The sequence below is a fragment of the Oncorhynchus masou genome, chromosome 15 (assembly GCF_036934945.1).
Source record: "Oncorhynchus masou masou isolate Uvic2021 chromosome 15, UVic_Omas_1.1, whole genome shotgun sequence".
NCBI classification, from domain to species: Eukaryota; Metazoa; Chordata; class Actinopteri; order Salmoniformes; family Salmonidae; genus Oncorhynchus; species Oncorhynchus masou.
In genome coordinates, this window is record NC_088226.1 from 21,815,104 (window position 1) to 21,829,327 (window position 14,224).

General features: G+C 43.9%; 1 protein-coding gene across 3 annotated transcripts in view; it reads left to right on the forward strand.

Moving 5' to 3' along the window:
- lmx1al (LIM homeobox transcription factor 1, alpha-like) overlaps positions 1-13,495 on the forward strand; it is a 32,624-nt gene extending 19,129 nt beyond the window's left edge. The window contains exons 4-9 of one of the 3 annotated variants that reach the window (XM_064988687.1): positions 8,776-9,008; positions 9,242-9,402; positions 9,635-9,712; positions 9,966-10,083; positions 10,361-10,531; positions 10,626-10,883. In XM_064988687.1, the coding sequence (XP_064844759.1) occupies positions 8,776-9,008; positions 9,242-9,402; positions 9,635-9,712; positions 9,966-10,083; positions 10,361-10,531; positions 10,626-10,783 (919 nt within the window). In that variant the 3' untranslated portion in view covers positions 10,784-10,883. Of the gene's footprint in view, positions 1-8,775; positions 9,009-9,241; positions 9,403-9,634; positions 9,713-9,965; positions 10,084-10,360; positions 10,532-10,625 lie in introns of all 3 variants that reach the window. The other 2 variants (XM_064988688.1, XM_064988686.1) reach the window with 2 other exon arrangements.
- The last annotated feature ends 729 nt before the right edge of the window (positions 13,496-14,224 follow it).

Consider the following 14,224-nt stretch of genomic DNA (forward strand, 5'->3'; position numbering starts at 1 on the left):
TGATGACAAGCCTAAGAGAAGAACTATATATGCATAGTACCTGTATATAGTTATATTCTGTATATACCATAATATACAGTATAACTGTGCTAGGAGATGGATAGTTAGTTCGTATGCACAGTGGAAAGAATGGGTTAAATCAAGCATAAGACATTCTGCCCCATACTGCAAAAACATATAGACTACTAAAAAAAACGTGCCAAAACCCACAAAGCTGATTAATCAACACAACTGCAGCAAGCCTAAATCAAATCAAATGCATTTGTGTAGCCCTTCTTACATCATCTGATATCTCAAAGTACTGTACAGAAACCCAGCCTAAAACCACAAACAGCAAGCAATGCAGGTGTAGAAGCCTACTGTACAATGCGGCACACAGTCAGAACCGAAGCATAGCCTATTGCAGCCAATGATATCCATTCTGAAGAATTATTTGTAGAATTGTTAGGAATTCATTCCATGTGTTTGCACTCACTATAGTTCAGTCTGAGGGAGTGTAGGAGTGTGTTAGGGATATTTTGTTGCTCTTGGCTCATACACAGTCGTCCACAGGGGGTATGGTCAGACAGACAGACAGACAGACAGAGCCACGTTTAGTACTCCATATACAGATTGAGGAGTAGTATTGTGGTTTTTAATGCAATATCTTGTCTCTATCTGAAATGACATTAAATGTAATTTAAAGTATTTCACTATAGTGCTCCAAATAGGGAACAGGTTGCCAGTCTGGTCAAAAGTAGTGCCTCTATATATAGGGAAAATGGTGCTATTTCAGACAGTCCTTCTGTTCCACCAGACACACAGTAAGGGTTCTCACGTCACCTCCCAGCTCAGGTCAACAGGTGATGCAGGAGAAAGAGAGAGAAGAGGTAGGAAGAGAATAGAGATGGAGAGACAGAACCTTACAGTGATTTATATCAAGGCATGCATTGTGTCAAAGCTATGCAGAGAGAAAGGACAGAAAGAGAACAGAGAGGTGACTGAAAACGAGAAGAAGTTGGAGAAAGTTGATAGAGAAGATAAATTGCAGATCGGGGGCGAGCATGGGATAAAATAAAAAGAGGGAGCTTTAGGAGAAGATGAAGGCCATGGAGGAGAAGACAGAAGAGCAGGAAGGTGAGGTGTGTCTGTGTCACCCCCTAGTAATATTGCCACGGTTTTTGCATAATGCCCGATGAGCCCCAATCATCTGGCCTCCCCCACAACAATTTCATTACAGACAGCTAATAAATGTTTCATGGAAGAACAAGCTGCTCGCCTCGCCGTTATTAAATCTGAGATAATAAAAGAAGAGCGAGAAAAGGAAAGATGGGGGGGTGGACCCGAGAGAGGGAGGGAGGGAGAGAGAGAGAGAGAGCTAGAGAGAGAGCGGTGTCAACATTCTCAAATCGGGGGGCTGTATCTCCTGTTTCTGGGGCAACGGGTCCCCTCCCCTCCCCCTGCTCCCTCCCCCTTGCACCCCGCTCCGCCAGAGAGAGACAGGAAATGAGAAACCGCCAGACAGGATATTGCGTTCTGGTGGCCTGGGGATTAGCTGTTTTATCTAAACAACACACACACACACACACACACACACACACACACACACACACACACACACACACACACACACACACACAGAGAGAGACTCATCCATATCCTCGCACACATCCACACATTCCTCTCACACTCTCCCAAGCATCAAGCACAGTGTTCTGCACAGTTTTCAGTCGTTACTCTTTGCAGGTATGTTCCATGTGGTCATGTTATGCCATATCTGAGCTGTCATTAAAGGGTCAAATCTTTCAGCCGAGATCAGATGTGGAGTATCTCAAGTATTGTCAGGAACAGTGTAAATAGTAGAGAAAAGAAAAGTATACGGAGAGACTGGTGTGCTAATCATTAGCAATAAACCTTGATATTGTATTTTATACTAATCAGAGGGTCATTCATACCGTATAGCTCAAAATGTTTGGAAATCAAATAAGACTCTCTGATGCACGTTGTCTATAAGTACACATAGGCTTTGAAGGAAATGGCTTCCATCTGCATATGTTTGTGTGATTGCAAGTTGTTTCTGTTTGTATATCACTGTTCTGTGATGTACCGTGTCTAAGACACATACACTCCAAGAAATGCTGGGTTAAAAACAACCCAATTTGGATTATTTGGTAACCCAGCACTGGGTAAATATTGGACAGAACACATGCTGGGTTATTTTGACCCAGCCAGTTGTTTTATGGGTTGTTGGGATTACCCAAACATTGGTTCATTTAACTATCAGTTGGGTATTTTTTTACTCTCCTTCTGAGTGGACCTAGCAGCTGGGTCTGTTTTAAATGTAATCCTTCAATTATTTTCAGATAGATTTGATTTGTCTACCTGTTATTTTGTTTTTGCATTTTACACATTCTTCAATCTATAATATGAAGATCATTTATTACATACTGTATTATAAACTGGGGTGGTTGGAGCTCTGAATGCTGATTGGCTGACAGCCGCGATATATAAGACTTTATAAACTGGATGGTTTGAGCCCTGAATGCTGGTTTGGCTGAAAGCCGTGGTATATCAGATATAGGGTCTGACAAAACATTTTTTACTGCTTTAAGTACGTTGGTAACCGGTTTATAATGGCAATAAGTCACCTAGGGGGTTTGTGGTATATTGCCAATATACCATGGCTAAGGGCTGTATCCAGGCACTCCACGTTGTGTTGTGGTTAAGAACAGCCCTTAGCCGTGGTATATTGGCCATATACCACACCCCCTCGGGCCGTATTCCTTAAGTGTACCGCGGGTATGACAGAACCGTTATTTTTACTGCTCTAATTACGTTGGTAACCAGTTTATAATAGCAATAAGGTACCTTGGGGGCAGTGGTGTAAAGTACTTTAAAGAACAACTTAAATATTTTGGGGGGGTATCTTTACTTTGCTATTTATATTTTTGACAACTAATGTACTTTTTACTCCATACATTTTCCCTGACACCCGAAAGTACTTGAATGCTTAGCAGGTCAGGAAAATGGTCCAATTCACGCACTTATCAAGAGAACACGTAGTCATCCCTACTGCCTCTGATCTGGCAGACTCACTAAATATAAATGCTTTGTTTTTAAATTATGTCTGAGTGTTGGAGTGTACCCCTGGTTATACGTGAATAAAAAAAATGGTGCCATCTGCTTTGCTTAATATAAGGAATTTGAAATGATTTGTACTTTTACTTTTAGCAATTACATGTAAAAAAATAAATATCTAAGTATATTTAGAAACAAATAATTTTACTGGGTGACTTTCACTTTTACTTGAGTAAGTTTTTATTAAGGGGTGTGTACATTTACTCAAGTATGACAATTGGGTACTTTTTCCACCACTGCTCGGGGGTTTGTGATTTATGGCTAATATACACTACATGACCAAATGTATGTGAACCCCTGCTTGTCTAACAGCTCATTCCAAAATCCTGGGCATTAATATGGAGTTGGTCCCCTTCTTTGCTGCTATAACGGCCTCCACTCGTCCGGGAAGGCTTTCCACTAGATGTTGGATCACCGCTGCAGGGACTTGCTTCCATTCAGCCACAAGCATTAGTGAGGTCGGACACTTAGACCTGGCTCGCAGTCAGCGTTCCAATTCATCCCAAAGGTGTTTGATGGGATTGAGGTCTGGGCTCTGTGCAGGCCAGTCAGGTTCTTCCACACCGATCTCTATAAACCATTTCTGTATGGACCTCGCTGTGTGCACAGGGGCATTGTCATGCTGAAACAGGAAAGGGCCTTCCCCAAACTGAATCGTCTAGAATATCATTGTATGCTGTATCATTAAGATTTCCCTTCACTGGAACTAAAGGGCGTAGCCCGAACCATGAAAAACAGCTTCAGACCATTATTCCTCCTCCATCAAACTTTACAGTTGGCTCTATGCATTGGGACAGATAGTGTTCTCCTGGCATCCGCCAAACACAGATTTGTCCGTTGGAATGCCAGATGGTGAAGTGTGATTCATTCCTCCAGAGAACACGTTTCCACTGCTCCAGAGTCCAATGGCGTCGAGCTTTACACCACTCCAGCCGACGCTTCACATTGTGCATGGTGATCTTAGGCTTGTGCATGGCTGCTTGGCCATGGAAACCCATTTCATGAAACCCCCGGTGAACAGTTCTTGTGCTGACGTTGCTTCCAGAGGCAGTTTGGAACTCGGTAATGAGTGTTGCAACCGAGGACAGACAATTTTTGAAAACTACGTGCTTCAGCACGTGGCGTTCCCGTTCTGTGAGCTTATGTGGCTTACCATTTTGTGGCTGAACCGTTGTTGCTCCTAGATGTTTCCACTTCCTGATAACAGCACCTACAGTTGACCGGGGGCAGTTCTAGCAGGGCATACATTTGAAGAACTGACTTATTGGAAAGGTGGCATCCTAGAATGGAGCCATATTAAAAGTCTGAGCTCTTCAGTACGGCCATTCTACTGCCAATGTTTGTCTATGGAGAATACATGGCTGTGTGCTCAATTTGATACACCTGTCAGCAATGCATTTGGCTTAAATAGCCAAACTAATTTGAGGGGGTGTCCACATACTTTTGTATATAATGTACCACGTTGCATCATGCATAAGAACAGCCCTTAGCCATGGTATACTGGCCATATACCTCACTCTCCTCGGGCCTTATTGCTTAATTATAATAAGGTATATCACCTTATTGCATCCCACCAGTGGGATTTACATAAGCTTTTAGGGAACTCATACACTTCTGTAAGCTTCATTGAAGCTAAACGTGAAAACTATACAACAGAACAGATTAACAGGAATGACATTGACTCTCATGGGTGGCCAAAAAGAACTATCTGAAAGCCACACCCCTACTAAACTAGGCCTCCTGTTTTTGAATGCGTGCATCTTAGTGTGTGTGTGTGTGTGTGTGAGTCACGAGCGTGTGTGTGCGTGTGGACATGAGCATGTTTGTGTGCGTGCCAGTGTGTGTGTTTGCATGTTTGTGGTGGTGGCGGAGGGAGCGGTATCGTGGGGAATGCTGGGAAATTTTAATAACACAGGAGCAGTGCAGGGAGATTTAATAAAAGGAGATGATGTGATTACCGAACCCTGGCTCTGAGCCATCCTGCTTCACAGTGCAATATCCGCTCATACACACACACACACACACACACACACACACACACACACACACACACACACACACACACACACACACACACACACACACACACACACACACACACACACACACACACACACACACACACACACACACACACACACGCTCACACATACACACGGAAATAAAATTATACTAAAGCCATACTAAGATTGTAACATCCAGATTCACTGTAAAGATCCCATACCCACAACCTCACCTAAACTTACATTTCCAATATGCTAAGACAAACATCCACTGATAGCTGACAATACAAAACCCAATGCACATTTTCACTAATCCATTCACATGGATGGACACATACCGAACATGCATGCTTACGCACATAGGAGCAAGCAGCACCACGTACACATCAACATACAAATAATACATGCATAACAGAGTCTTTGCTGAGATCTGAGGACTTGCATTCGCTCCCCAAGCTAATGTCTCGGCTTTAATTCAGTAGGTTAACAGTCGTAACCTACTGCCGTGCAAGAGACTGGGGTCCGAACCCAGTCAGTCTCATTGGTGCTGTGAATTGGGGAGGTCAAAGTGCCAACCAGGGTGAAAAGTAACCCCGTTTGCTTACGAATGCTTGTGATAATTTCAGAGATACCTATATAGCCTTCATAAAGGGTTTATGAAGGCTTCATTATGCCTAAAAAGTGTTTCGTCTAAAGTGGGACCATTCATCCTGATAGCAGCCATGAGCCATTTCTCCTCTCTCTGGGTTATGGGGTATGCGGCCCAAATGGCACCATATCCCCTATATAGTGCACTACTTTTGACCAGAGCCCTATGGGGCTTGATCAAAAGTAGTGCACTATAAAGGGAATATGGTGCCATTTGGGCCACAAGTAGGTCTATTGTGAATTACACTTCTATTAGGGGGATTATACTGATCTACTTAGAGACCTCCCTCGGTGACTGTTGCCCTCAGTTTCCAAGTTTAGTAAATTCTACAATATATGGCACTATGAAATGGGATTAGTAACCAAAAAGCAGGACTTAAACACTGCAGAGGAATTGTGGTCTGGTGACCGTTGTCCCAAGTCGCCTTTATGTTGTGTAAATGCTGGCAGTATAAAATGGGATTAAAAAACAAAAACTGGGATTTAAAGGGGAAATCTGCAGTTAAAACAATAACAAAGCCGTCACCCTGCCATTGGTTTTGTAAACGGCTGAGGGATGGAGAAATGTAACTACTCTCAAATGTATACAGAGCTATTGATGTAAAGACTGACCATCCATGAGATCAAATGTATAGTTTTAACCAATATTTTGAGGCTATACCAGTGTCTGTTTTATTACTTTGTTTATGAACAAAGCAGTAAAACAATCTTATGATTTGGGTAATGATGGGGTAAGACAATTGAACTAAACTCATGAGGCACAAAGTTTTATATTCTTCAATTATGAATGTGTATATGTCATGAATGTTAAAGTAAAAAAATAGCAGATTGCCACATTTAAACAATAGATACTGGTTTGCCATTTTCGGGGCTATTGGATAAGATATTTTACAATTGCTGGAGGCAATGAGGCAATTAAGAGGAGGCACTTGAGAGAACTTTCTGTGTGTTATAGACAGACAGCTTGGTATAATGGAGTGTGAAGTGAATAGATGGTGGTGGTGGTGACTGGATTAGTGGTGAAGTGGTGCTCCTCGATCGGTGTGCTCGTGCGTCCGTGTGTGTGAGTGTGTGCACGTAAGTGTGTTTGGCAAGGGAGTGTGTTTGGTTCAGTAAGTATGTGTGACGGTGGCGGGCTGTGATTGGGGTAATTTTCGGGAGTGTTAGCTAGTTTTGGCAGACCGATGGATTGAGATAGATTTTCCGTGGCAGCTGTGGTTTGGACAGGACAAGATCACAGATTAGGAGCTCTAATGTGCCGACCTGGCTCACTCTTCTCTCCTCCTTTCCTCTTCTCGCCTCTTCCCCTCTCCACCCTTCAGATTTGGGGTAGCAGCAACACCTTTCTCTCACCCAGTCAGGGAGCCTTAACACTTCTCTCCTTCTCTCCTTTCTTTCCCTCCAACTTCCCTCCATCTCTCTGTCCCTCTTCATCCTGTCACTTTCTCATCTCATCCAGCCATCCCTTGCCTCTTGCCTCTCACACTCTCTCTTATTTCGATGGTCTCTCTTGTTCTATAAGCTAAGTCACTGCCACAGCAGACCCCTTGGTTGCAGACCAGGGATTTCCCCAGTGTCAATGTGCCATCATATGATTAGGCGTGTGGGTGTTTTAGATATGTATAGATATTGTGGAAATGTATATGGAAGTACTCACCGTATACTGATGAGTAACCTGGGTTTCCTGTAAATATATGTGTGAGTTTATAGGTTGGGTTAGGCTAGAGAGACAGAGAAAAAAAGAGAGTGTGTGTGTGTGTTTGTGGGGTGGGGGGGGGGGGGTCTGTGTGTGTGTTTGTGTGTGTATTTTGGTGTGTAAAAGAGAAAGAGATTAACCCCATGCTATGGCCAATCCCTGGTTATGAGTTTACAGCGTCTGTCTGGGCATCGCACTGTTTAAACAACAATCTAATTAATCCTGTCTTTATTAGTTTCACTGAACTACAGAGGGAGGGAGCGAAGGAGAAGGGACGGAGGGGGGGGGGGGAATTGGGAATCCTGTCAGAAAATACTGGAGGGAGATGGGATGGGGGGCAGAGTGATAAAACAACTGGGATTCAAGAGGAATTTAAAAGCAGGAGTTTTGGGGCCTTTAAATTGAATTGATATGTTGATGAGAAGAGAATGAAGAGTGGGAGAAAATGAAAGGGGTTGGGACACGCGAGAGGAGTGATGAAAAGACAAAAGGAAAGTAGACAACAAAGCCCGGTGAATGACAGTGTGTGAACTGTTTTAAAAAAAATATGTCCAAGCACGATGCTTGTTTCACATGTTCTCTTTTAAATCCTACTAAATTGTGAATAGTAGGTAATGATGGGCTAAAACACTGGACCAGCTCGTTAAATAGATTAATGTAAAGAATTAGTAAAAGACCAAGATTCCACCAACACTTCAGTGCAGGCTCCCTACACATCAGTTGACTACTGCCCCCAAGTGTCATCAGTGAAGAACAACATTCTGAAGCGTTACCACATACTGTTATTGCAGTAAACATATGTTAGATATGTTCAAGCTTTATGTTCTGGGAAATGCTGATGTGACATTTAATTATATACCGTACACAGGTTTGGTTGAGAATCTCCACAGGTGCAAATGAGGTCTAATCTTTCAGGCAATCTTGTGTCTGTCTCTCTGCCTTTGGGTGCGTTCCAGGTTGTCTTTCATTCAGTCGCTCGGCACATCTCAGAGGACTGCTAATATCATGTTAGTGAGAAATTACAACATTCCTGCAAGCAATGTGAGACCTGATCATCTGCAGCCCGACTTCAAAAAAGACGGTTTGGAAAGGACACCTCGAATGAGGCCTTAAAAGCTCTGCGCTGCTGTGTGGTCAAGACGGTGTCTTCTGCACATCTCAGAATATTACTTTATCGTATTCCTACTGTGACGTTAAACTAACTCTTCTTCAGGACTGCAAAAAAGACAACATGGAACACACCCGACTGCAATAAAGACACCTGACCTATTACACACTGGAATGCACCCTTTCCCCCCTCTGTCCCTATAGGCTGTTTGTCAGGAAGTGCAGTGCGTGCCTGCAGGTGATTGGCCGCTCAGAGCTGATCATGCGTGTGCTGGGGCAGGTGTACCACCTGGGCTGTTTCAGCTGCTGTGAGTGTGAGCGCCGGCTGCAGCGCGGGGACGAGTTTGTCCTGAAGGAGGGCCAGTTGCTCTGCAGAGGAGACTACGAGAAGGAGAGAGAGATGCTGGCTGCCATCAGCCCCACACCCACTGAGTCAGGTAACAGGAAAAGACGGGGCAACCAACAAATCAATCAATCAATCAAACCATACAATCACCGGATGAAATCTAGGTGGCACTTCATGCTACGGTATAGAAAGTGCAGGAGATTACGTAATTACACAGTGATAACCTAATGACTTGTTTTTTCATTGGGATTCACTACTAGGCACCATTTGATAGCAATTTGTCTGTCAATTGAAGATCCTATTTTCTCTCTCCACACCCCTCAGTGAAGAGTGAGGATGAGGATGGTGGGGGCGGTTCTGTAGGGGGGAAGGGCGGCGAAGGGAAGGACCACAAACGGTCAAAGCGACCACGCACCATCTTGACCACACAGCAGCGCAGAGCTTTCAAGGCCTCCTTCGAGGTGTCCTCCAAACCTTGCAGAAAGGTAAGCAGACCAGGCGTAACACGGTTTCTTTCTTTTGTTCCTTCTCTTTTTCACTTTTCTTTCTCTTTCTTACACACACACACACACACACACACACACACACACACACACACACACACACACACACACACACACACACACACACACACACACACACACACACAGACACAGACACAGACATATACACACACAGTCCCATTTAGTGTCATGGCTTAATTTCTCTTATCTTCAGGTGAGAGAGACACTGGCAGCTGAGACCGGGTTGACAGTTCGAGTCGTGCAAGTGTGGTTCCAAAACCAGAGAGCAAAGGTGAGATATTTGACCTGTCCTGAATCCCCCCCCCGCCCCCCTGCCCATGACACTAATACAACCAACAACACTAATCATGAATCTAATGGCGCAATTGCTCTGAAACTGCATGCAAACATTTATTTTAAAGGCTAAAGCACAGTTAAAGGGATAATCCACCCAAATAACACAAGGAAGAACTATCCTTATAACGAACGACAGAGCAATAGCGCCATTGAGTCCATTATCAGTGTGTTGGTCCTGTGCATTGCAGATGAAGAAGATAGCTCGCAGGCAGCAGCAACAGCAGCAGCAGCAGGAGCAGGAGCAGCTGGGAGGGTCCAGGAGAGGGCCGAGCAGGGGGGGTCGACAGAGCAACGATGACAGTGAGGGTAAGAGGGGGGAATAGAGCAGGGATTTCACAAAAGCCTTGTGGCTAACTGGTACTTAACTCGCGGAACGGTAGATGTAGAAGTGCTTAATTTGACCGTTTTTGTTCATTCGTGCACAGGAAGATTAGTCTTTCGCCACAAACGTGACAATTAACAGAGTAGCTTTTGCCAAAGTAGCGAGGTTTCAGGAAACTCACCTCAAGGCAGGTGAAACAATGTCTCTGGAGTTAAAGGGGCAGGACGAGAGGAAGAGATGCAGGGATTGATTCATGTTCAGTCTCTGTCTTCCCAGACGGTTCGAGTGGTCATGGATTGGAAGGTCTGTTGGCGTACCCTTCGTTACCACGACAGCAGCTACTGGCTCTGGACCCCAACATCTACGGAGGAGAGCCGTTCCGCCATGGCCTCACCCCTCCTCAGCTGGGCTCTGAACATCTTCACTCCTACGGTAAGAGAGGGAGGGATAGGGAGAGAGATGGAAAAAGACCGAGAGAGATGGACGGACCAAACAGACAGACATACTAACTCTATTTCCCCTTTAGATTCAGAGACTGTGTTCCACGATCTGGACAGCGACGGGAGCCTCAGTCACCTCGGCGACTGTCTTCTGGCAGCGGCAGATGGTGGGCTCCTGGCGGGGCGGGTGGGAAACCCCATCGACCGCCTCTACTCCATGCAGAACTCCTACTTCACATCCTGACCCCTCACCCTTGACCCCTGACTCACTCCACCAATCACCACTCAGAGAAGCAGCTAATGACCGGTTATCCTACAAGGCCCAGAAGGTCATCATACCAAACATGCTTGAGCTGGGTCCATATCCATATCTGACCGGGCTTATTGTACCTTACCAAGTAAAATCATAATAGTAAACACCTGGGTCATGTTCAGTAGGGCGGAAAACGTTGGGAGTGAAACGGGGAGGTACTACCTTCATTTGTCCACTAAGAACACATTTTTCCATACCAAACACGACCCAGGTAGCCATTTAAGATCTCAACTATGACTTAGGCCGTGTCCGAAGTCTGGCTTGCCCATTACTTACTTAAACTGCATACTGTGTACTAATTGTATTACATACTATTTTGAACGTTCGGTTTAGTACAAACGTATGCAGTAAGCAACAAACATCAAAGTACTACTCATCCATACTGAGAAGGCGTCATCGAATGCGCAGTTCGCTCTTGTTCCCCGCCATTCTTACATTTTTTGCAGAGAGCCTCCCCTATTCTGATAATCAGTTGTTGTTGAACACGCGGGTGTGAAAAGACGATGATCTTCCTCAATAGTGCCCAGTGAATTCTACTTAGATGAAAGGCCAAAATGAGTATGACATCCGGGCATTTAAAGTATACTAGATCTTCAAGATTTCACATACTATGAAACTTTTTTTCACATACTCAAACGGCCTACTATTTAGGATGCAAGTATGGGTATTCGGACACGGCCACACTCTTTTGCTTGATCCCAACATCCTCCCTGTAGCAGACAGATGTGAAATCCTATTAACAACATACTTGATCAAATACTCTCTCATTTGTTTCATATAAGAGGGACTATTCCATTGGTCCGTTGCTCCAGGCAAGCTCAAATCAAGGGCAGCTAAAATATTTCAAAGAAAAGAAAATACTATTTGAACCCAGGTCTGTCAGGTCTGTGTGTTTGTGAGTCAGAAACCTATGTTACTTATTAGGTTGCTAATGAATGGGGAGTGTTTCATTCATTAGCTCAGGATCTGACCTGCTTGTTGTGCCCACACGGTTAGGGAGTCTTCTTGGCAGCAGGGTTAAGGAGCAGAGTGAAGACACATACCAGAGAGGTTACAGCAGGCTTGGGGCAGAGCTGCCTCCAGAACATGATTCAACCCAAAAAGCGTTGTATTGGAGATGGCCACTGGTTCATAGCGTGGATGGGGTCAATTCAGTCAAATCAAAAAGTGAATGGGAGTTCAGCCTAAATGAATGACTGGAATAAAGGTACTGGGTGGATTTGGAGGAACATTGGAGAGATAGATTTCATAAGAGGTCGATATGAGTTGAAGGGTGCAGAGTTGCACGCTCGATTTGTTTGGGAATGAGTGAAACAAGTGGGTTAGGTAACTTAGGTCTAGAGTTTGCTCTCAGGTTAGTGTGTCGGTTAGGGTTTTTAGCAATGTTATACGGGAAATGATTTACAAATCCCTGTAACCCGATTAGTTCACATTAGTCAACATAGTGAAAGGAGATGTGTAGACCGTAGATAACATCAGGGTCCTATAGAGTAGTGTTTCTCAATCTTGGCCCTGGGGACCTAAAGGGGTGCACATTGAAAAGAGAGCGAAAGAAGAAAGAAACAATGTTATGCCTGGTCTGCTTACCTTTCTGCATGGTTCGGAGGACGCCTCGAAGGAGGCCTTGAAAGCTCTGCGCTGCTGTGTGGTCAAGATGGTGCGTTGTCAGGTGCGAAAGGCAAAAACAAAAATGTACCCTCCTTTTGGGGCCACAGGACCAGGATTGAGAAACACCACTATAAAGTAGACTAACAGGGTCATTCAGAGAACCTTATAAAGGAAACAGGGTTGTGTAAAGTGTAACGCTTTCATGTAGCTCTGGCTCAGGGTTTTATGTGGGGTTTGCTTGGGAATGCTCAGCATCAGCAAGCCATTTGTAACACCCTGGAGCAAAGCTAGCGTTCGTGTAACTATTTCTTTAATACTGTGAAGTATTCACTAAAAGGTGCAGGAGTTTGTCCTGGGCTGGAAAAACACTAAGCCCTAAACGAAAATGTAGAAGTTGAATATTAATTGGTGTGTAAAACATAAGTAAAAAGTATGTTTAGGCCCAGGAGTTTTTCCTGTTCAGGTCACGTGGTCAGGAAAACTACTGGCCCTAGCGACGATAAACAAGTATGTGTTCCAATGTAAAATAATTGTGTTAATATTATTGTTGTTACAATGAATACTACAGTACTACTATAGGTATAATCACTGTAATTTATCTTTGATCGAAAACACCTTACAATAGACGTTGTTCAATATTTTGTACTCTTATGGTTAAGTATTTATGTTGTAGCATGAGCTGTGTGTGCCACACTTTCAAAATGTAAATAATTATTACTATGAACATAGCACTGATGACAGTATTTTCCTATAGCTTATACCCACACTGGGACCATCTTGTGGAGTCCACTTCCTATATGATTTCTCATAATTGACTGATGATATATATTTTTTACAGTATAGTATTTACGTGGATATAATTTATTGTGTGATACATTTCTCTGGAAGGTATGAGAAATTCTTAATCTTAGATTCTGTCTGAAAGATATTGTTCCAAGTTTTTGTTCTGTGACCTCTTCCATTGTGTACTTTTTGAGTGTAATGTCGCGTTTCGTCAATATAACCTGTCAATTCAGAGTCTGACTAAATATGCCTACATTATTCTGAGTATGTGTGATGCGGATGATGCAAGGCTTCTCCTTCTACACTGAGTGTACAAAACATGATGAACACCTGCTCTTTCCATGACACAGACTGACCGGTTGAATCCAGGTGAAACCTATGATCCCTTATTGATGTCACTCGTTAAATCCACTTCAATCAGTGTAGATGAAGGGGAGGAGACAGGTTAAAGGAGGATGTTTAAGTCTTGAGACATGGATTGCATATGTGTGCCATTCAGAGGGTGAATGGGCAAGACAAAAGATTGAAGTGCCTTTGATCGGGGTATGGTAGTCGGTGCCAGGCGTGCCGGTTTGTGCAACACTGCTGAGTTTTTCATGCTCAAGTTTCCTGTGTGTATCAACAATGGTCCACCACCCAAAGGTCATCCAGCCAACTTGACAAAACTGTGGGAAGCATTGGAGTCAACACGGGTATGGTAGGGAGCTACAATGTAATTGTAGAAAAGAGCCTCTGCACGTTGTTTGTGTCAAATTTTTTGAAGACTGACATTTCCAAGGAAGAATCTCTCCACTTGATTGCATCTCCCTCTGCCTTTAATAAGTGAAGCAGAAAAGGGGGCCTGTTCTGGTTAGTAGTCAAAGGCTACATAACTCAACGTCCTCCCTCTTGACTGTCTTTGTGGTCACACAGATTATAACTCCACAGCCCCCTCCTTCTCCTCCAACCTTCCTGGGCTCTGTTCCTTCTGCCAGCGGATAG